General features: G+C 39.8%; 1 protein-coding gene across 2 annotated transcripts in view; it reads left to right on the top strand.

Moving 5' to 3' along the window:
• The window catches only part of Tango1 (transport and golgi organization 1), a 528,108-nt gene that overhangs the window by 460,255 nt on the left and 43,337 nt on the right, over positions 1-24,516 (top strand). For both annotated transcript variants that reach the window (XM_090376510.1, XM_090376509.1), the window contains exons 21-22: positions 831-898; positions 17,885-17,958. In XM_090376510.1, the coding sequence (XP_090232636.1) occupies positions 831-898; positions 17,885-17,958 (142 nt within the window). The remainder of the gene's footprint in view (positions 1-830; positions 899-17,884; positions 17,959-24,516) is intronic.

The raw sequence follows: 24,516 nt of genomic DNA, 5'->3' as shown, positions 1-24,516 counted from the left end.
CAGAAGTTAAACTAACAGGTCTATAATTATTTGTGTCACCCTTTGAACCCTCCCTCTTTGTGAATTGGGGATACATTTGCACATCTCCAGTCCATGGGGACCTCCCCTGAATCTACGGATCTACGGACTAACGGTCCATGGGGGACTGAATCTACGGTCCATGGGGACCTCCCCTGAATCTACGGACTTATGACTAACAGATTGCTAACTTCTCTCACTACCTCCTTCAATATAACTGGATAGATTCCATCCACCCCAGGTGCCTTTTTTATGTTTAACTTCAACAATTTCTCCTCCACTTTGCTCTCCGTTATTATAAAATCATTTAGCTCCCTGTTAGAGTTTAGTAAAGCATTACTTAGACATGCTTTGTTGTTGTTGTTTGGTTTTTAGGAGCATTAGCAACTAAGGCCATATTGCTCCGGGGATATGAGGTAGTCATTCTGTGGCCTTTCCGCATCTTCCATATTTGGTGGGCACTGGCTCGAACCCCAGTCTAATCAAGAAGCGTGTGCTACGCACTTCTGCTCCTGCCCACCTGGCTACGGAGGCACCTACACATGCTTTGTAGCCATACACAATTGAACTGAGTGAATGTACAGTCAGGCTGCTCTACTTTAAACTATGCATGTTTGAATATCGGAACAGGGCTCATTTTCATTTGGATCAGTTACTTTGTCTTAATACACAATTTTAGATCAATTTACAAATGTTAAGTATGGAAATTCAACTATTCCTTCTTGCCTACCAGTATAGTGAATCATGTTTTTAATATAATATGTGAAACCAGTTATTTCTGAATAAAATGCAAATTATATTTTCATATATAGCTTGCAGCTAGGAGTTCTGAAAGAAAGTTAGAAGAAATTAAGCTGGAAGCTTCACAGTTACGTCAGAGGTAAAAGTTTTACTTATTGTGCCATTTCTTGTCATGAGAATAAATTTTTAGATATCTTAATTCTAAAAGATTAAATGTAATAGGATATTTTTATAAATAGCTTATTATATTTAATCCAGTAGTCCTTAGGCCTATTTGTTTGAAACTATAATTTGCAAATACAGGTAACCCTCGTATAACACAGAAGTTAGGTTCCTACAAAATCTCATGTAGTGCGAAACTGTGTTATATGGGACTAAGAACCAGTACAGGAAAAAGGGGTTACATTCCAAGAGCTAACAAAAATATCCCATTTTTTTATAACTATTGGAAACTTAATTTTTATTAAAAATAGTAATAACTAAACAAAAAACATCTTAACTGTGATACATATATGTCAGATAATGTACATTCATTTAATTTCCTTCCTCTTCATCTCTGCTAAGCGCAATCAAACGAGAACGTTTTCTCTGTTGTAGAATTTATAGAATATCTTCACCCGAATTTTCTTCTGCAGCATCTATATTTCGTGTATCTTCTGCTCTCCAAAAAATCAGTAATCTGGATTTGTTTGCTTTTGCTTGCTTGATTAATCTTTTGGAAATTTCTTGGTATAGAGCTAAGTATGTTTGAAGCTCCCTTTTGAATTTTGTGCTCCTTTCAGTCAAAGGATCTGCATTTCAAAAAATAAGATTCTAATTGCCCAGCTAAGTTTATGCCTTCCCATATGCTTTTTAGTGTAATGTTTGGAACCTCCAAATTTTCATCTGCACTATGATCCTCTGAATTGGTTTGATTTACCTCCGGTGCCATTTTTACCAAATCTGCTTTACCAGCCTCTTTTTCTACCAGTAATTTTTGAATGTGTTCATTAGTCATATCATAAAAACTTTCTCCTCTTACCGACTTAGCAAGTTCTACTATCACACTGATTCCATTTTCTGCCGGGTCGACCATATTTCCTGAATGAACTAACTCTGGCCACCACTCATTTTATGTTGATGGTTTTACTTTCCTTTGAGCAATAACGCTATGATTCCAATACAGTCCATAATTGAAAAATGTTTCCATGCATCCATCACTTCAATAGATTCAGAATCAATTTTTCTAAAATCCATTGTAACAATTTTCTCTTTTTATTTACACCTTTCATTGCATGAGGATTAGAGGATCTATAAACTAGCATAGGTGTTATCATGTAATCTCCTGATGCATTACACAATCTTTTGATGCCTTAAAACCTGGTGCAGTTGTTTCTTATTTATTTATTTTTTTTTTTTTCACCAAAGATCTGTCTCATCAGCATTGAAAACTTGATGTGGTGTGTATCTGTGCTCTTCAATAATTTTTTGAAATTCCTCTGCATACTTCTTTGCAGCTTCATTATCAGCCAATGATAATCCCCACTTTCCCCTCGAATTCTTATGTTATGTAATGAGAAGCAGTTTTTAATTCCCTCATGGGTAGCACAGTTGGTAGGATAGCCGTCCTCACCACACCAGATGGAAAAGACCTCAGTTTAAATCCTGTCAATTACCGGAGAAATTTTTGCGTCTTTTTCGTGTGGCTGAGTTAGTCGGCCTCGAGTGAGGGTAGCATGGCTTTTACTCCCAGAAACTCTGGTTTTTCTTCCAGCAAACAGAAAATCTACCCCAGAACATGTAATTTACAAACAATGTACAATGGAGCAACATAGCCTTAGTCACTGATGCTCCTGAAACCCAATAACAACTGCAGTTTTTAATTCGCTCAAACCAACCTTACTGGCAACAAACTCCGAGTTAACAGAAAATTCTCCATTTTCTTTTAAATGGTTATAAATTTTTAGTGCCTTTTGTTTAATTACATTGCCATCTAATGGGATCTGTTTTTTGCTGCTATCCTCAATCCAAATACTGACTGCTTTTTCTATTTCTCAATTACTGGTGCTTGGGGACAAGCTATCATATTTGCTGAATGGAAGATCCTACAGCAATAGCAGTTCTAATTTTCTGTTCATTTTTCTTTATGATCTGGATTGTTGCTTCATTTAAATTTAAACTTTTTTCAATGCATTGATACCTTTACCCTTTTTTTTTAAGACAATCCAAAATTTGTATCTTTGATTTTAGAGTTTCTTTTGAGTGGTGCTTTTTTACTTTCTTTAGGTATAATTTAGGGATGGAATTTAATTGACAACAAAGATATTATTCAAACATGGTTTTTAAGATACATAACCAGAAAAATTTATGAACAATCAAGTAAAAACCAAAGTAATCTTAAGCTTCTGTCTTCCAAAGTAATCTTATAAAAACCTTAAACGTCACGAACTGCATGCTTAGAAATGACAAATTTTTATGGTCTCAAACAAGCAGAAGTTCAATAACACAGAACCTAACATGGGGATTTCACAGTTTTTTTTTTATTTTTATTTTTTTTTATTTTGCATATGACTAATGATTAAAAGTAGGGATTCACAAAAAAAAAAAAAATTGGAAATGTTGAAAAATTACATTCAACATAATAGTTTTTTCTGCACAAAAGCTCAAAAATACCATGTCATGTGAGGTTTGGTGTAATTTTCTAACTGTGTTAGAGCGATACCGTGTTATATAAGTGCGTGGATTATTCACAAAGCAGATAGCTATGACTGGAATGTTTACAAACTTATTTTGGGCTGCTTTGTGCATTAGAACTGCATTGTACAGCCCAAATAAGTTTGGACATCATTTAGCAAAACAATAAAATTGCATACTGAGAAATGGTTTCAACGATTTAAAAAAAAAAAAAAAAAAAGGTGTGGGAATAGTGCTATAACACATTTCTTTAAAAAAAATTAAATACAACTGGAACACTTTGTATTTGCTTTTCTATAAATGCTAAATGTTTCTGCATTTCTTAATCCCTCTTTTCCATGTGAATATATTCTCTCTCTCTCTGTGTGTGCGTGCGCGCGCGCGCGCACTTTGTGAATGTTTATAGATATTAAACTTGTGAATGTTTATAGATATTAAAACCTATAATACTTAGTACCATGCGTAAGTTGAAAAAAAAAAAAAAAAGAATACTTGTAAACATTTGGCTTGAATTTCTGTACATTATAATTTTCAGGAAATGCATGTAAGGAAGGTGGCTCCAGAAAGCTTGAAGCTCAAAAAGATAAATGAAGAAGAAGAAGAAAAGTTGGTTCTGTGAGTTAGGTTAGACATAAATGGATGGAGGAGTAGAGGCATGTGATGCAAGAAAGCAAGCCTATGTAGCATCAGCCAAAAAAAAAAAAACCATTTCGCACATCAGTTCCCTCTGAAAGTTTGTCCAGTTCCTCATTGAATTTATTTAAGCTATCAACTTCCACAACACCAGATGGAAGTTTGTTCCAGCACTCAGCTACCATAACATGTCTGAATTATTACTGCAGTCTTGTTTCGACGATCCTGCAATGCTTCTTTAACTTTTTATCCCCCTTCGTGAATTTGGGATACATTTGCACATCTCCAGTCCATGGGTACTTTCCTTGGGTCGAATGTTGGTCTCATGATTATAGATAATGGTTTGCTTTCTTCCTTTGACATCTCTTTTAATGTAACTGGATAGATCGGATCCACCCCAGGTGCCTTTCTTATGTTTAACTTCAACAATTTCTCTTCCACTCTCCTCTCAGTTATTACAAAATCTTTAAGCTCCCTATTAGAGTTTAATAAGCTTCTGTCTTCCACTTCCCTACAGAATTCTTCATGTGTAAATGTAGATGCAGAATACTCATTCAAGTTTGTCAGCTGTCCGAGCAGGATCATCACCACTCGAACCATTGATATCAAGTGGACCAATCTGATTCATCTCCTTTTATAGTTTATATAAGTAAAGAAGTCCTTGCCGTTTTTCTTAGCATCCTTTTGCGAAAGATTTCTCGTAATAAACTGCCTTCGCTTGCCTAACCTCCTTCGTGACTTGAAGGTGCTTCCGTAGCCAGATGGATAGGAGCTGTTGTTATTTGGTTTTTTTTTAGGAGCATTAGCAACTAAGGCCATATTGCTCCTGGATATGCGGTGGTCATTCCTTGACCTTTCCGCATACTCCGTATTTGGTGGTGACGGGCTCGAACCCCGGTCTAATCAAGAAGCATGTGCTACGCACTGCTGCTCCTTACCACCTGGCTACGGAGGCGCCCACGGATAGGATCAGCAGTGCGTAACACACACTTCTTGATTAGACCAGGATTCAAGCCCATGACCACCAAATACGGGGTATGCGGAAAGGTCAGGGAATGACCACTCTTATTCCCGGAGCAATATGGCCTTAGTTGCTAATGCTCCTAAAAACAACAACAACATCATGACTTGATTACAGACTAGCTTATATATCCCATAGGCTTCTGTCTCGCGTGATAATTTATATGCATCCCATGCATTTTTCTTCTCTGCCACAAGTCTCATTAGTTCGTCTGACATCCATTTAGGCCTAAACCTTGAACAGTATTTCTTAATCGGTATGAAAAGCCTAGTAGCTTCCACGATTAATTTCTTGAATGCTTCCCAATCAGAATTTGTTGTTGGTAACATCATCAGTTGGTCCCACTGTATAGAATTTAAGACTATCTGAGACCACTGTAGTCACCTTTACAAAAACAAAAACCTCTGATATTCTTAAGTAAATGTCTCATCAGTACACTGTGATCACTGCCATCTGGTGGTTCCTTTATCTGCAAACTCTTAATGCACGAATAATCTTTGCTGATAACCAGATCAAGCATATCACTCTCACTCTCTTGCCTCTCAAACATGCTGCTGAAGAAAACAATCATCCAATAAATCCACAAAAGTCTTGCTAGTGTTCGAGTGACCAATCCACAAATTCCAGTCAATATCTGGTCAGTTAAAATCCTCCATTATTAAACATTCTGATTTACTGTACCACTATTTCTGTGTACAATTTTTCGTTGTATTGATTAGAGTCATTAAGTCTATAATACACTTCTACTCTCATTTTTGCTTTCCCGATGTTATATCACACCAGACTGACTCAACATTGCACTGTCCACCTGTGCCAACTGGATGCACTTCCTTAGATTTTATCTGTTTCTTAACTAACAGTATAACCCCTACTCCCTTCCTATCTAGTCTATCCTTTCTGTACACATTGTACCCCCACCCCCAATTCCAGTTCTGCACTGCTTATGTCTGTGTGACACCACGTCTCTGATATTCCAACAATATCTGCCTTTGATGTCTTAACCAGCACTTCAAATTCATCCAATTTATTTACTATACCCATTGGTGTACATGCAAGTATACATGCACTTGTTCTTACTCTTAGTTACCCTAACACAGCCCGTGTATTTATTTGTTCCATGATTGACTCCCACCAGTCCCTGAAACCCTTCCTGCAACTACAGTTAATCTTTTAGTCTGTGAATCCCTCGCCAATCTAGCAGTATTCCGACTCACCTAATGCTGCCTCGATAGAATCAGCAAACACTCTTGCACTTCTATTTAAGTGTATCCTATTCCTGTAGAAGCATTCTCTCCTCTTAACAAGCACAGACCATGCTGAGATCGTTACCGCCTACCTTTTGCAACGTTACTGCTTCCCTCACTGAGCAACATTACTGCTAATTCCGCTTGCAACATTACTACTATCACTTGCAATGCACTACTTTCCTCTTCTGTTGATCGCTTGGTCACTGATTGGCACCGCTCCTGCCTCCACATGGCATGGCCGGCAACCTGGGAGAAGGAATTCCCTCTTCCAGAGCAAAAGGACTAACTAAGGCTTGCAATGACTGTCCATCACTAGAGCCTACAGGTGGCAAAGTTGTTAACTCTATCTCAGAACATTAGTCGGGTCAGCCCTGAGTGCCAAGTGTTTCTAGTGATCAGGTGATTTCTCTTCAATTTTTAAAGTGATAGTGATACACGTTTATAGAGTTTAAAGCAGATTCTCTATTGTATATATATAGTTGCTGAAAGGTATCAGTACAAAGGATCCTAAGAAAGGAAAGGCACTTTTTATTTATTTTCTAGTTCTACTAACTACTAATCAACTTCCTCTTGGTCACTAGGTGGCACCGCTCTTGCCTCCCCGTGGCAGGGCCGGAAACCTGGGAGGAAAAGCTCTCACTCCCGGGGCTAAAAAGCTCTCACTCCCGGAGCAAACATGAATGATCCAAATATCACAACCACAGATCCGAACGATCCGACTCCTTTGAGTCGGCAAAATGAGTATAATGAGACGAATGTAACCAAAAGACAAAAAAAGGACATGACATCGCTTCATGCACCTATTGAACATCAGAACAGCCATTGGGAAAACTGTTGCCATTTGTAATCCAAAAATGTCTAGAAAGTGTAGCTGCAACACCAAAAAATGTCAAGCGACTGAAATCAGGTGATATTTTAGTCGAGACAACCAATGCAAACATGCAGAAAGACTGCTTCAGATGTGAACTTTTGGTGGGATCCCAGTAGCGGTGTCTCCCCATAATAGCCTAAATACATCAAAAGGAGTAAAATCTGAATGGGACCTTATTAGCATCTCAGAAGAAGAAATAAAAATGAGCTGGAAGATCAAGGTGTCATGGCTGTGAGAAGGATTAAAGTTACTAGAGATGGTATACTTACTCCAACCAGAAATCTGATACTGACCTTTAACACTCCCAAACCACCTACAACGGTGAAGGCCGGATATCTAAATTGTAACATCAGACCTTACATTCCGAATCCTCTCCGCTGCTTTAAATGCCAAAAGTATGGTCATTCACAAATGGTATGCCATAGAGTTGCTATCTGTTCCAACTGTTGTTGTTGTTATTATTTGGTTTTTTAGGAGCATTAGCAACTAAGGCCATATTGCTCCTGGGATATGTGGTGGTCATTTCCTCGACCTTTCCGCATCCTCCGTATTTGGTAGTCCCGGGCTTGAACCCCAGTCTAATCAAGAAGCGTGTGCTACGCACTGCTGCTCCTGCCCACCTGGCTCCGGGGGCGCCTGTTCCAACTGTGGATCTCAAGATCACACCAATCAGAACTGTCCAGCCGAGCAACCGAAGTGTCCAAACTGTAAGGGGGACCATTCCGCCTTCTAAGAACTGTGAATATTGGAAAAGAGAAAAGCAGATTCAACTATATAAAATAGAACACTGTCACATACCAAGAAGCTAAGAGAACTGTACTCCCGACTATCTTAAACAGACCTTCCTGTGCACAAGTCATCGACGTATAATAGAGACCCAAACAGATTTCACGATTCCTCCAAAGAAGTCTATTTCAGACTGGGCACAAGCTCTACTTATAACATCCCATCCAAAACAAAAAGAGAAACTCACAAACACACCACTATCTGTATCTCCCAATGCAAAACACTCAGAAACAAAAGCTACAGAAAAACATAATATCATAAGCCAGAAGCCAACAGAACACATGGATACAGAAGTGACCAATCAAGGAGAGGAATCTGTTGTTGTTATTTGGTTTTTAGGAGCATTAGCAACTAAGGCCATATTGCTCCGGGGATATGCGGTGGTCATTCCCTGACCTTTCCGCATCCTCCGTATTTGGTGGTCACGGGCTCAAACCCCAGTCTAATCAAGAAGCGCGTGCTATGCACTGCTGCTCCTGCCCACCTGGCTATGGAGGTGCCAAAGAGGAATCAGTACTAGAGATTTTTGCAGAAGAAGATATCGATACCGGTAAACCATATTTTCCAAAGGAAAAACCTAAGCTTGAAAAGCTTAAAGCAGCGTCTAAGAAACGGTCTGACACATTCTCCAAAACCAAATATTGGGGACTGTAATCCAATGAAATTGCAGAGGATTCCGCACTAATATACATGATATATATGATCTGATTGCACAGCATACCCCACTGTGTCTTTGCCTGCAAGAAACATATCTCAGACCTCAAGACTCTCCCACAGTAAAGAACTATATCATGTACCGTAAAACAGAGTAACAGGCAGCACGACCCATGGTGGTGTGGCAATTTTGGTAAATTCACACATTCCTTCCCAATTTCTTCCACTAAACACAACCCTTGAAGTGGTTGCAGTACACATAACCATTAAATCTCTCATGACCATTATAACAATTTACGTTCCCCAAACCAAGTATTACAACAACAAGATTTAGAAGATATACTAACTCAGTTACCTCCACCCTTCTGTATACTGGGAGACCTCAACGGACACAGCCCTTTGTGGGGTAGTAGTAGTAGTAGTAGTAGTAGTGGCGGCATGTGATGCAAGAAAGCATGTGTATGAGCTTATGCAGCATCAGCCAAAAAAAAAAAAAAATCACACCATTCCCTCCAAATGCCTGTCCAGTTCCTCCTTAAATTTATTCAACCTATCAACTTCCACAACGACAGGTGGAAGTTTGTTCCAGCAATTAACCACCCGCTGGCTAAAGGCAAATTTCCGCACACCTATTCTACATGTCTTTTCTTAATTTGAATTTATGCCCCCTTAGGTTCGTAATCTGAACAAGTGGAAGGATCCCATCAGAATTCAGCGTGCTCAACCCATTCAAGGCCTTATACACCTCAATCAGATCACTGCGCAGGTGCCTAGTCTCCAGCCACTGCAATTTGCAGAACTTAAGCCTCTCTTGGTAAGAGAATCCCTTCATTCCCCTCACCAATCTTGTTGCCCTTCTCTGTACATGTTCAAGCAAATCTACATCCTTCCTAAAATGAGGCCTCCAGACCTGTACGCAGTACTCAAGGCGTGGCCTGACCATTGCCTTATACAGAGGGATAATCACCTCCTTGTCTCTGCTAGAAAAATTCCTATACATCATTGACAAAACCCCATGACCTGCCCTGGCAGCCTATCTGCATTGCTCAGAAAACTTCATATCTGCCTGCACAGTTACTCCCAGGTCTTTTTCATTTTCTACCACCTTAAGTCTAGTACTACACAGTTGGTACGTTTCTCTGGGGTTACTTCTACCCATATGCAGTACTTTGCATTTGTCAAGGTTAAACTTCAGTTGCCACTTCTTAGCCCATCTGCCCAAATTATCTAGATCCTGTTGCAGTAGCACACTGCCATTACTGTCATTAACAACCCTGCCAACCTTTGTATCATCTGCAAACTTCGACATTAAGCCTAATATACCTTCATCAATATCATTGATAAATATACAAAACAACAGAGGACCCAACACCGAACCCTGTGGGATTCCACTAATAACATTAGTCCACGAAGAGCAGCACCCATTGATTACCACCCTCTGTCTTCTCCCACTTAACCATCCTTTTATCCATTGTAGCAACTTACCCTTAATACCATTCTGCTCCAATTTATACAATAGTCTTCCATGCGCAACAGTGTCAAAAGCTTTCCTGAAATCCAAATATATGATATCAAAATTATTTTTCACATCCAGTTCCTTTGTAACCACATCATAATATCCTATCAAATTTGTCAGACAAGACTTTCCCTTAACAAACCTAGGCTAAGATTTAGTACTCGGTGCACCCTCTTTACACTCGCCGACACGGCAGTGATTGACGGGTGCTGACTCCGCCCAGTGTCACGTGTTCTCCTGAACATATGGAAACATCAGGCACGCGTGCCACGCCGTGCGTGTCACCCGTGTTATGAATTTCGCTGTTAGAAATGTCACGCGGTGTTAATACTTGATTAGCATATTATTTGATTTTATCGATGCGTAATTATAAAGCAAAAAAAGAAAAGTTGTGGCTAAGATTTAGTACTCGGTGCACCCTCTTTACACTCGCCGACACGGCAGTGATTGACGGGTGCTGACTCCGCCCAGTGTCACGTGTTCTCCTGAACATATGGAAACATCAGGCACGCGTGCCACGCCGTGCGTGTCACCCGTGTTATGAATTTCGCTGTTAGAAATGTCACGCGGTGTTAATACTTGATTAGCATATTATTTGATTTTATCGATGCGTAATTATAAAGCAAAAAAAGAAAAGTTGTTTGTTTTGGAAGAGGCTGAATAATACGTATATCGTTGAATAATCGCTGAATAATACGTATAATACACAGAAACGGGGGGTCTGAGGGGCAGAGCCCCCCAGAAAAAAAAAAAAAAAACCCTCTATTTGCGTATTCGATTGTTAGTGACTTACTCTTTGGTTTCCCATGGTTGAGACGGGTGTCTGTTGTATTGGGTGATTTTCTTTTTTTTTTCCCTGCGAAATATTAGTTCCAAAATGTTGGGTTGTTTTGAAAATATAATTCGATTGATGAGGTGAGTGGTTTTCTGTCGTTTTAGCATTTCTGTTGGGCATCAGCAATTTTCAGTGTTGCCCATGGTGTTAATTTTTTTTTTCAGTGTTGCACGTGGTGTTAATTTTTTTTTAGATTTTAGATCAGTGATTATTAGATTGCTTGTGATTAATTTTTTGCTTTTAGCATTTCTGTTGACGGGCATCAGCAATTTTCAGTGTTGCACGTGGTGTTAATTTTTGTTACAAATAATACTAATTACTTGTTTTTTTTTCATGTCCGGGCAGAAAGGCAGGGGATTGGGATTCCCGTCTAGTAATGTACGGGCGAGAAGAATCAAGGGTTGCACGTGGTGCGAATTTTTTTTAAACAAACAAAAAAAAGAAAAGAAAAGTTGTTTGGTGTTGGAAAAGGCTGAATAATACGTATATCGGGGGTGTGGGGCCAGAAGCCCCCACAGAAACGGGGGTCTGGGGGCAGAGCCCCCAGAAAAAAAAAAAAAAATAATGATCCCCCTATTTGCGCTAAAAATAATTGCCCTAAAAATAATAATCCCCCCATTTAAATTTCCTTAAAAATTACTGTTTTATTATTTTTTTTTTCCTTTTCAGCGAATCTCATTGTTAATGCTTGTAAAATATAGCTAAGAAAAACGTGCATTTTTGTTTGTTTTATTTTTAATAATTGTTCATTTGCCGTTCCTTTTCTTTCGTGAAAATTACCTTTCCCCCCTTTTTTTTTCTTTTCGGTTGTATCCGACTTATTCAAATGTCACGTGATATTTTGTGATCCACGAAACCCGTATTTTTGTAACTTGAACTTTTGAAATTATTGGATTTATCCTGTTTTCAGCCGCCGTATTTGTTGCTGTGCCACCCGCGTGTCACCTAGTACCGTTTGCTGAGGAGAATAGCGGGAACGCCGTGAGTGGGCGGAGTCACAATCCGTCAATCACTGCTTTCCCCCCTCTTCTCCTCGCCGCCATTTTGAAGGGTGCACCGAGTACTAAATCTTTACCCAAACCTATGCTGTGTCTGAAATATTGCTGCAGTCTTGTCTAGATGATCCTGCAATGCATCTTTAACCAGTGACTCCATTATTTTACCCGGAATACAAGTTAAACTAACTGGTCTGTAATTACTCGTGTCACCCTTTGATCCCCCTTTGTGAATTGGGGATACATTTGCACATCTCCAGTCCGTGGGGACCTCCCTTGAGTCCATGGATGCTCTCATAATTATGGCTAAGGGTTTGCTTGGTTGCTTTGCCGCCTTCTTTAATATAACTGGATAGATCCCATCCACCCCAGATGCTTTTCTTATATTTAACTTCAACAATTTCTCCTCCACTTTGCTCTCAGTTATTACAAAATCATTAAGTATTCTGCTACAATTTGATAACCTTCTGCCATTTTCAAACCTTAATAATTCCTCATGTGTGAATGTAGATGCAAAATACTCATTCAGTTTGTTTACTATCTGAGCAGGATCATCAACATTCGACCCATCAATGTCAAGTGGACCAATCAGATTCATCCCCTTCCTTTTAGAGTATATAAGTAAAGAAATCCTTGCTGTTTTTCTTAGCATCTTTTGCCAAGGGTTTCTCGTAATCTGCCTTTGCCTGCCTAACCTCCTTTGTGACCTGATTACAGACTAGCTTATATCTGCCATAGGCTTCTGAGTCATGATAATTTATATGCATCCCATGCATTTTTCTTTCCTGTCACGAGTCTCATTAGTTCATTTGATAACCATTTAGGCCTAAACCTTGAACAATATTTCTTAATAGGTATGAAACTTTTAGTAGCATCCACGATTAATTCCTTGAATGCTTCCCACTTAGAATTTACTGTTGGTAACATCTTCAGTTTATCCCACTGTACGGAATTTAAAAACTTTCTGAGACCACTGTACTCACCCTTACGGAAGCAAAAACCCTTTCCTTTACCCCCGATGGTAATTAAATCTTTAAGTAAATCCCACATCAGTACACTGTGATCACTGCCACCTAGTGGTTCCTTTATCTGCAAATTCTTAATACACGAATGATAACTGCTGATAACCAGATCAAGAGTATTACTTTCTCTGGTTGCCTCTCGAACATGCTGCTGCAGAAAACAATCATCCAATAAATCCACAAAAGTCTGACTAGTGTGTGAGTGACCAACCCACAAGTTCCAGTCAATATCTGGGAAGTTAAAATCCCCCATTATAAGACATTCCGATTTACTAGCCCACTCTATTTCTCTGTACAATTGTTCATTGTACTCATTCGAGTCATTAGGCCTATAACACATTCCTACTCTTATTTTTGCTTTCGCAGTGCTTATGTCACACCAAACTGACTGAACAGTGCACTGTTCATCTATATCAACTGGATGCTCTTCTTTTGATTTTATGTTTTTCTTAATTAACAGCATAACACCTCCTCCCTTTCTATCCTTTCTGTACACATTGTACTCCCCAAATTCCAGTTCAGCATTCCTTATATCTGTGTGACACCAAGTCTCTGCTATCCCAACAATATCTGCCTTTGATGTCTTGACTAACACTTCAAATTCATCAAATTTATTTACTATACTTCTAGCATTGGTATACATGCTCCTACTCCTATTCTTAGTTACCCTAACATATCCCATATACCCACCTATTTCAGGATGACTGGCGTCCATCCCTGAAACCCCCAACACCCCACGCTCCAGGTCGCTACTTATTCTAATAGACGTTGTGCAAGAATCACCTTCACCTCTGCCTACGGCTACTGTTAAACTATTAGTCCTTGTATCCACCCAAGCTATCAGTTTTCCGACCCACCTAACACTGCCTCGATAGCATCAGCAAATATTCTTGCACCCTTTCTATTTAAGTGTATCCCATCCCTATAGAAGCAGTCTCTCCTGTTAACAAGTACAGTCAAGGCTGAAAAAAATTCTACTCCTTGAGCCTTGCACATTCTTTCCAGGGCCGAATTGATCGACAAGGCTCTTATCATATACTCCCTTCTATCATGTCTGGGCAGAATTGCAGTCAATTTCAAATTCAACCCTAATTCTAGGCTTTTGTTCAACAGTGACCTGTACTTGTTAAGTAATTCTGCTGGTCTCCTACTCTTAATATCATTAGTGCTAATGTGTACAACTATATCACCTTTTGTGCCCTTAAAAGATGATATATCCGCTCTACAGTGTCATCAACCTTTGCCCCTGGCAGACATACCCTGGTCCTGTTCCACCGATCCTTTTTACAAAGCATGTTTCCCGTTTCCCTGACAATAGCGTCACCAACAACTACTAGTTCCTGTGGGACCAGCGCATTCTGCTTTGGGGGTTGCTGCTGTGTTGCGTGATGACAAGTGCAAGCTCTGGCGTTGATGTGGGCAGCTGAGAGCTTAATGGGCCCCTCAATTTAGATCTTTCGAGGGATCCACCCTGTCCTTCAAACTCTCATATAGGCCCATAACAGCTCTGAGTTGTCGCCTGATTTCCTTACACTCCTTACATTGCGCACACACAAAGACATCCCCCATGGCAATATCATGTTCCATTCCAGAGAGTTCGGCAAACATTTCACAAGTCGCACATTTTTTTAGGCTCTGATGCGTTGGAGAATCACCCCCCCCCTCAGTTCTCCACTGAGTCACAGCACTCCTGCCACTTTGTGCCCATTGCTTTGCTGCTCTAGTCTGGGGCATGATATTTTAAATTAATAAAATCAATAAATTAAATTAATTAAATGTCAATACTACGCTATCTAATAGAAACAGTGAAGCGTATTACTCTATAAATTGTACGTTAGAGCTACCTAACTACCTCAATTAAAAATTTGAATTCCCTACCACTATATACAAAAACAATGGCTGCAAGATTCTAACAAAATAACGGTTTTACGTATATTAAGTATTATGTATATCTACAAAAACTGTTTATTTAAATTAAAATAAAAATAACCAGCTTTAAGAGAGTCAGCACCCTCTACATGTGCGAGAAGGATAGGTGGAACAGGAACAGGGTATGTCTGCCAGGGGGCAAAGGTTGATGATGTTGTAGAGCAGATATCATAGTTTAAGGCCACAAAAGGTGATATTGTTGTATGCATTGACACTAATGATATTAACAGTAAGACATCAGCGGAATTACTTAACAAGTACAGTACTGTTGATAAAAAGCCGTGAATTAGGGTTAAATTTGAAAATGTCTGCAATTCTGCCCAGACACGATAGGCATATGATGAGAACCTTGTCGATCAAGTCGGCCCTGGAGAGACTGTGCAAGGCTCAAGGGATAGAATTTTTCTCAGCCTGGTCTGTGCTTGTTAACAGGAGAGACTGCTTCTATAGGGACGGAATACATTTAAATAGAAATGGTGCAAGAATATTTGCTGATGCTATCGAGGCAGTGTTAGGTGGGTCAGAAAACTGCTAGCTTGGGAGAATACATGCACTAATAGATTAACAGTAGCTGCTGTCAGAAATGAAAGTGATTCTTGCACTGCTTCTATTGGAATGAGCAGCAGGCCTGGAAAACAAGATGCAGGGGATTTCAGAGACTGCTGGAAGTCATTGCAGTACAGGTAAACACATGGGCTGTGTTAGGGTAGCTAAGAATAGAAACAGGTGCATGTATACTTGCTTGTACACCAATGCTAGGAGTTTGGTAAATAAATTTGATGAATTTGGGGTGTTGATCAAAACATTAAAGACAGATATTGTTAGAATATGAGAGCCGTGGTGTCACACAGATATAAGGAATGCAGAATTGGAATTTGGGGACAGTGTGTACAGGAAGGGAGAAGGGGTTATGCCAATCGGTAAAAAATACATAAAATCCAAGGAAGTGCAGCCAGTTGTCATGGGTAGACAGTTCTGTGTCGAGTCAGTTTGGTGGAACATAAGCACTGGGAAAGCAAAATTGAGAGTAGGAGTGTGTTATAAGCCAAATGACTCTGATGAGTGCAACTGAACAGAGAAATAGAGGCCAGTAAATCAGATTGTCTTATAATGAGGGATTTTAATTTCCCAGATATTGACTGGAACTTGTGGGTTGGTCACTCACAAACTAGCAAGACTTTTGTGGATTTATTGAATGACTGTTATTGGCCATTGCTAATACATAGCCGAGTGGTCAGGAGCGAGAGTGCAATAGCATGCGCTCTTTGAGTGGACTGGGGTTCAAGCCCGTGACTACTAACAATTAATATTCATACCGATGATTTATTGTAAACTCCACTGACCTGTTGGTTGTGCCGGAGTATAAACAAAAACATTTTTTTTTTTTTTTTTTTAATACTAATGACAGTACACTACTGCAACAGGATATCGAAAAGTTGAGTAGATAGGCTGAGAGGTGACAACTGAAGTTTAACATTGACAGATGTAAAGTACTGCATATGGGTAGCAGTAACCCCAGAGTAATGTATCAACTGTGTGGTACTACGATCAGGGTGGTAGAGAGTGAAAAGAACCTGGGGTAGTAATTGTTCAGTCAGATATGAAGTTTTCTGAGCAGTGCAGACAGTCTACAAGAGTAGCTCATGGTGCCTTGTCAATGATATACAGGAATTTTTCTAGCAGGGATAAGGAGGTGATTATCCTCTTGTATAAGGCAATGGCCAGGCACACCTTCAGTACTGTATACAGGTCTGGAGGCCTCCTTTTAAGAAGGATGTAAAGCTGTTTGAACGAGTACATAGAAGGGCAACAAGGTTAGTGAATGGAACAAAGTGTTGCTCTTTTGAAGAAAGGCTTAATTTTTGCAAATTACAGTCTGGAAACTAGGCACCTGCAAGGTGATCTGATTGAGGTGTATTAGGCCTTGAATGGTTTGAGCTAGCTCAGTGCTGATGGGGTTCTTCCTCTTGTCCAGATTAATTGCCTGGGGAGGGGACATAAATTCAAATTAGGGAAAGACAGTTGTATTATAGATGTGCGGAAATTTGCCTTTAGCCAGCGGGTGGTTGATTGCCAGAAGAAATTTCCATCTGTTGTTGTAGAAGTTGACAACTTAAATAAATTCAAGGCAGAACTAGACAAACGTTTGGAGCAAATGGATGAGTGAAATGGGAAGATTTTTAATTGTGGAATAACATGTATACATTTAATCCCAACACAACATCATTGGTGCCAAGAGTTTACAAATACCCTTGGCACCACAATGCCGTGATGCAATTAATTTAGCCATTTCTATAATTTTTAAAATCAGTTTTAATTTTTAATTATAAAAAATTTCTAAGCATAGTCTTTTCTATAAATGTTGGCTCCTTCTTTTTCACCATTTTCTGTGCTACTTTATTTGTTGTTTTGTTAGCTGTACAGTGGTATGATTTGAGTCATTTTTTTGAATATATCCATTATACTAGTATTCATTTGTTTTTTTAAGCATTTTCCTTTTCAGCCGCCTCCGTAGCCAGGTGGGCAGGAGCAGCAGTGCGTAGCACATGTTTCTTGATTAGACCGGGGTTCGAGCCCATGCCCCCCAAATACGGAGGATGCGGAAAGGTCAGGAAATGACCACCGCATATCCCCGGAGCAATATGGCCTTAGTTGCTAATGCTCCTAAAAACCAAATAACAACAACAACATTTTCCTTTTCACATCTTGAAAACAAGCAGATTAAGAACTAAACACAGAACAATTTCACATTTGCAACAACAATACACAAATAGCTTTTAAAAATTTGGAGCATAGGAGCTGCTGAAGTTTGCTAACAAAATATGGCAGGCATTTATAATTTGATGAGGTATTTAGTGTATCTTTTTTGTTTATTATTTTTTTTTTAGAATTAAATGTATTAATTTTCAAAAAATTATTGTTTCCTCTAACTTGTTTTTTCAGACTAACCCTGTTAGAAAGAGAACAAGAAGCTCGTTCTAGGAGTCATGATGGAATTATTAGATCCCTACCAAAAGGTAATGACATTTTTGACTATTTATCTATTTATATTCACTCGTATCACATTTATGTATTCTTAATGATTCATTCAAGTAATATTGTAAAATACTATGTCTGTTGAACTGAGAAAGTCTCTTAAATGTTACTCTCCTTGTATATTAGCAAGAAACCCCCCTGGCTTCGTATGCCGTTTCCAGGGTAAGGTATACACCTTAATCTGATTTAAATAAAATAAATAAAAATAAATAATATTTATTTTTATAAATAATATAATAATATAAATACTAATAATAAATAATATAAATAATAAAAAATAAAAATAAATAAAAATAGTGTGAGGAAATGAGGTTCTCATTCTAAATTTATATTAAGAATTGAATATATTAAAAATTATATTGAGTAACAAAAAAAAGCATGGAGAATAGAATTGCTGCTGATAATCAGATCAAGAATATTGTTGATCTGATTATTATCTTCCTGTTGTTGGCTCTCTAACATGCTGCTGCTGCTGTAGGAAACAGTCATCTAATAAATCCACAAAAATCTTGCTAGTGTGTACCAATCCACAAGTTCCAGTCAATATGTGGATAATTAGATTTCCCCATTATAAGACATTTTGATTTACTGGCTCACTCTATTTCTCTGTATGGTTGTTTGTTTTACTCGTCACAGTCATTAAGCCTATAACATACTCCTCCTCTCATTTAATCTTCCTAGTGCTCATATCACACCACACTGACTTACATTGGTCACACAGGCCAAATGGATACACTGCCTTAGATATAATATGGTTCTTAACTAAAAGCACAACCTCGCCTTCCCTCCTGTCATATCTCTAACACGGCCTCAATAGCATCAGCAAATATCTTGCACCCCTTCTATTTAAGTGTATTCCATCTCAGTAAAAAAAAGGGTCTCGTGTTACCACACTAAGAAAAATTCTAACCCACGTGCCTCTCACAGTCTCTCCATGGCCAATTTTATTAACAATGCCCTCAATGTGTACTCATTCCTGTTGAGTCTGAGCAAGATTGCAGACATTTTCACAACTCAACTGTTTCCCAACATTGCCCTGTTGTTGTTGTTGTTTGTTTTTTAGGAGCATTAGCAACTAAGGCCATATTGCTCTGGGGATATGCGGTGGTCATTCCCTGACCTTTCCGCATCCTCCGTATTTGGTGGCTCACGGGCTTGAACCCCGGTCTAATCAAGAAGCATGTGCTACACACTGCTGCTCCTGCCCACCTGGCTACGGAGGCGCCACATTGCCCTGTACTTGTTAAGTAAATCCTCAGCTCTCCTATTCCTATTATCATTAGTATCCATTTGTACAACAATACCACCTTTCGTACCCTTAAAATGTATCTGCTCTTCAGTGCCATCTACTTTTGTCTATTCTATCTGTCCTTTTTACACAATATGTTTTCTGTTTCTTTAACAATAAAGTCACTGACAATAACTATCTTCTGCAGTACCAGCATATTCTGCCTTGAGTATTTCTGCTGTTTTGCCTGCTGTAGAAGTGAAGGCTCTTGCGTTGAGCTGGGCAGCTGAAAGCTTGATGGAGCCCCATTTTAATTCCTTTAAGGGCATCCACCCTGTTCTTCAAGCTCTCATAAATGCCTATGAGAATGCTGAGTTCACATAATTTCCTCATACTCCTTGCACCAAATACACAAAGACATTCCCCCCCCCTGGCTTTATCGTGCCTCATTCAGATAGCCCACAAGCAGCACATTTCATAAGACCGTGATTTGCAGGAAATGTCCCTTCAATTTGTCCCTGAACCACACATCATTCCCTCTACTTTGAGCTTATTGCTGTGCTGCTCAAGTCAAGCATGATTTCCATTTAATTTCAAGTTTACTTGAGAATGTTACATTAAACTGATAGATACCTAAATGCAATAATACATATTATGCTATCAAGTGTATGTTATATGTATTACACTATATTGTAACATTGTTAGGGTTTTAAATTAGCTATAGCTTCACTATAAATAAAATTTCTTAGCTAAAACCAAAAATAGATATTCTTCTTCTTCTTCTTCTTCTTTGGTCCTTAGCTGGCAGCTGGGGGAGGCGGTTGGCCACGCAACCAGTATGCTGCTGTAGGTGCCGCAGGGTTTCGGACTTGCTCTGTGATGTTCTTCCATACCTTACGATCAATGGCATCAGTCCTGGCCTGGTTAAGGTCGAGACGTCGGCTCTTCAAGTCATTTTCCACTTGCTTGGCCCACGTTTTCCTAGGCGCGGTCCGTTGGATGCTCCATTGGGTGGGTCGTTGTCTCCAAAGGAGTCTGGATGGTATTCTGTTCGTGCCCATTCTACATACGTGGCCAAACCATCTAAGCCTTCGCTTCTGGATTTGGTCGGCAATGGTTGGTTGCTGTTGGCATCTGGCGCGGATGGTATCATTAGTGATGCGGTCGCGAAGAGAGATGCCCAAGATCTGCCGCAGGCATCGCATTTGGAATACCTCAAGTTTGTTCAAATCTAACTTGAGACAAATCCATGTTTCCGATCCGTAAAGAAGAATGGGCAGGATCAAAGTCTGGAAGAGTCGGGTTTTAGTCTTTGTGGAAATGTTGGTCCTCTTCCACAGACACCATTTGAGCGAGGCGAACGCAGTGGCCGCCTGTCCAATTCTGCTGTGGATTTCCATGGTGGATGCAACTTTCTTCTCCTGGACCAGCGACCCAAGGTATTTAAAGTCCTGCACTTGCTCGATCTGGACGCCTTCGAGATAGATGGTGGCTTGCGACCCATCTGTTGTCAGGGCCTTTGTCTTACCAGCATTGATCTTCAAACCGTATGGCCGGGCAATGCGGGCAATGTCGTAGAGGATGTCCGTGGCTTCAGCGTCGTTACTGGCAAGGATAGCACTATCATCAGCAAACATCAGGTCAGTCACATAGTGATCCTTGTCATATTGTATGCCCTGTCTGTTTCTGAATGCTTGCCTCATAATGGCGTCGACCACGATGTTGAAAAGCAACGGGGAGGCTACATCCCCTTGGCGGACTCCAGTTTGGATGGTAAATTCCTCAGATAAATCGTTCTGGATGCGCACCTGGCTGGTTAAACCGTTGTATGCAGTTTGAAGGAGTGTGATGACTTTTCGAGGTACATGTTCAACCTCTAGTAGTTTCCATAAGGCAGGCCGGTGGACACAGTCGAAAGCAGGCTTAAAGTCAATGAAAACAATGACGGTTCGCTGTCCACACCGGATCCTCTCCTCCATCAGCTGACGAATGGCAAAGATTTGATCACAGCATCCTCGCCCGGGTCTAAATCCTGCCTGTTCTTCTCGACTGGTTTGCCCGCGATGTTTTTGCAGTCTTGACTGGATGATCTTCATAAAGACCTTTCCGATGATGGAAAGGAGGCTGATGCCACGGTAGTTCTTGCAGTCCCGGTTATCACCTTTCTTGTGGATCGGTACGATAATGGCTTTCCTCCATGTTAGCGGAATTTGTTCAGTGCACCAGATGGTTTTGAGGAGCGAGTGTAGTCGGCGAAGCAGTACATCTCCCCCGGCTTTGATCGCTTCTGTGGTGACTTGGTCCACTCCTGGTGCCCTGCCATTCTTCAGGGATTGTATGGCTGCTTTCACTTCTTCTACTGTAGGCTCAACATCGACCATGGAGACCTCAGGGGGGTCGATCGAGAGTGCTGTTGCTGGCGGTCCCTGAGGTGGGTCGTGATTATACAAAGCTTTGAAGAATTCACTCCACCGTTGCAGGCGTTCGGATGGTGATCGCACGAAGGTCCCATCAGCATTCTTGATGTTGTCACTAGTCAATTTGGTCTTTCCACTCAGACATCTGAGGGTGCGGTAGAGAGTGCGGTACTCGTTCTTGGATGCCGCCACTTCAAGATCGTCTGCCACTTGGTTCCAGTATGCTTCTCTTTCTGCTGTCATTCTTTGTCGGACTTCTCGGTTTAGCTGCCGGTACCGTTCAAAGTCGACCAATTTTGCCTGTTTCCGTTTGTCCACGAGGTCGAGGCACTCGTCTGATATCCATGGTTGCGTTCGACGTCGGGCAGGTGGACATAGGGGCTTGGCACATTCCAGGATGGCATCAGAGATCTGCTTTTCTTCTTCATTTATATCCTCGGGCACGGCCAGCATCTCGAAGCGGTTGGATAGGGCGATCTGATATGCCTGTTTGTTGGCAGCATTCATTAGCTGCCTCCAGTCCAGCTTGGCTGACCGAGATGATCTTTTTGAATGCTGTAATTTGAGCTGCACCTTAGCCCGGATGAGGTAGTGATCAGATCCGCAATCAGGTCCCCTCATGGCACGAACGTCCATGAGTGATGAGCGAAATTTGGCATTGATCAAAATGTAGTCCAGGATTGCTGAGTCCTTGCCAGATGGATTTCGCCATGTAAGTTGATGTTTTTGAGGGTGCTGGAAATGGCTGTTTCCAATGATCAGGTTGTTAGATGCGGCAAAGGACAACAAACGTAGTCCGTTGTCATTGATCTTCCCATGGCCAAACTTGCCCATTGTTGTTTCCCAACCAGATCTGTCCACGCCAATGTGGGCATTAAAGTCCCCTGCGAGGATGATCACTTCTGTCTGCGGAATTGAATCCAGCGTATGTTGGAGCTGGTTGTAGAAGTCATCCTTGGTCGGGTCCAGGCTAGTCTCAGTTGGCGCATAGGCGGAGATAATATGGGTCTTGATGGTGCCCTTGACAGTAAGGACTGCCAGGCGGTCCGATATTGGTTGGAAAGCGATCACACTACTGGTGGCCTGAGCGATTAAAATCAATTAAAAATAGATATTAATTACATTGATACAACACCGTGATGGCAGGAGACAACTGTAATTTCTTAAGCAATTACCAAGACCAAGTAACAAACAGATTCACCAACTTAATCAGAGAATCACAAATAATAAATACACTACTAATTTTAAATCAGAAGTAATAAAAAACAGTTTTTCTTAAGCAATAAAGTTCCTTAGCAGCTCCCAGCAACATTCATCCAGATAGCCTCATCGGCAAACTCGTGTATTCTTTTTTGTTCTCACAATTATTCTTAGATTATAACTCAGTACAGAATATGCATATCTTGTAGTAGTAGTAGTAGTAGTAGTAATAGTAGTGGCATGTGATGCAAGAAAGCAAGTGTATGAGCTTATGCAGCATCAGCCAAAAAAAAAAAAAAAAAATCACACCATTCCCTCCAAATGCCTGTCCAGTTCCTCCTTAAATTTATTCAACCTATCAACTTCCACAACGACAGATGGAAGTTTGTTCGAGCAATTAACCACCCGCTGGCCAAAGGCAAATTTCTGCACATCTATTCTACATCTGTCTTTTCTTAATTTGAATTTATGCCCCCTTAGATTCGTAATCTGAACAAGTGGAAGGATCCCATCAGAATTCAGCGTGCTCAACCCATTCAAGGCCTTATATACCTCAATCAGATCACCGCACAGGTGCCTAGTCTCCAGCCACTGCAATTTGCAGAATGAGAATTCTGAATAACTAATTCTGAAATTGTGAATGAGACTCATTGGTTTATTCCCCATTATTCAGGTTCTGACATATATAAATAACACACTGAAAGACCATTTCATCAAAAGAAATGCCAATTTATTAATCCTAAAAATGAGAAGTTGTTTACAAGATGACATATTTTCTTGAGAGGTTCTGTCTATTCAAGGTAGAACAATTGGAATAACAGTTAGAAAGGACTCTCTAAAACTCTGGACATTTATATAACAAAACCAGCATAACAGTATGAATCATGCATAGCTGAAAGAATAACGGCTCAGCAAGCTTTAATTCTGCAAGAAATATTGGCAAGAATGTAGGATTCTTATTAGATTCACCATGGTTTGCACATTATAGCCTAGGTTGCTGTTACACCAGTCAACCCTTTATAAGCAGAAACCTTCCTAAAGTTCTTCCTATCTCAGTAGAACTTATTAAAGTAGAAAATATTAAAGAAATAAATTTTACATACCTTTTCTCTTAATTTTTCATGCTTTAAATGTAAATGAAATATGTGTATAATGTTATGAAATGGTATTTTATTGAGTAATATTTAGCTTCCCATCACCGAGAGCACATCAGCTGAATGATCTAAATTACAGCAATGAAAAACAAAACTCAGAAATATTACCTCAAAAAAAAAAAAAAAACCTGATTATCCTACTTTACTTTATTACAATAAACATTTTTTGTAGCCCTTCTATATTACTCCACAGTAATCTTCTGTGGAATAATATAGAAAAGCTTCTCTCTTTCCGTATTGTAATGTTTTGTTACATCACCAAGTGAACCACACTATTAGCATTAGTTATGTCATATGATGCAAGAAAACAAGCTTATATAAAATCAGCCAAAAAAAAAAAAAAAAAAAAAAATTTAATAAAATCAGCCAAAAAAAAATAAAATAAAAGCCTTCCAATTTCACCCATCTGGTCACCCCAAATTTTTGTCTAGTTCAGCCTTAAATTTATTTAAGCTTTCCACACCAACAGATGGAAGTCTGTTCCAGCAATCAACTACCCACTGGCTGAATGCAAACTTCCACATCTATTCCAGAACTGTC

This window comes from Mastigoproctus giganteus, chromosome 6 (genome assembly GCF_048544385.1).
Source record: "Mastigoproctus giganteus isolate SK-2022 chromosome 6, ASM4854438v1, whole genome shotgun sequence".
Lineage (NCBI taxonomy): Eukaryota > Metazoa > Arthropoda > Arachnida > Uropygi > Thelyphonidae > Mastigoproctus > Mastigoproctus giganteus.
The sequence above is the reverse complement of the archived record's forward strand: the minus strand, read 5'-3'. Positions and strand labels throughout refer to the sequence as shown.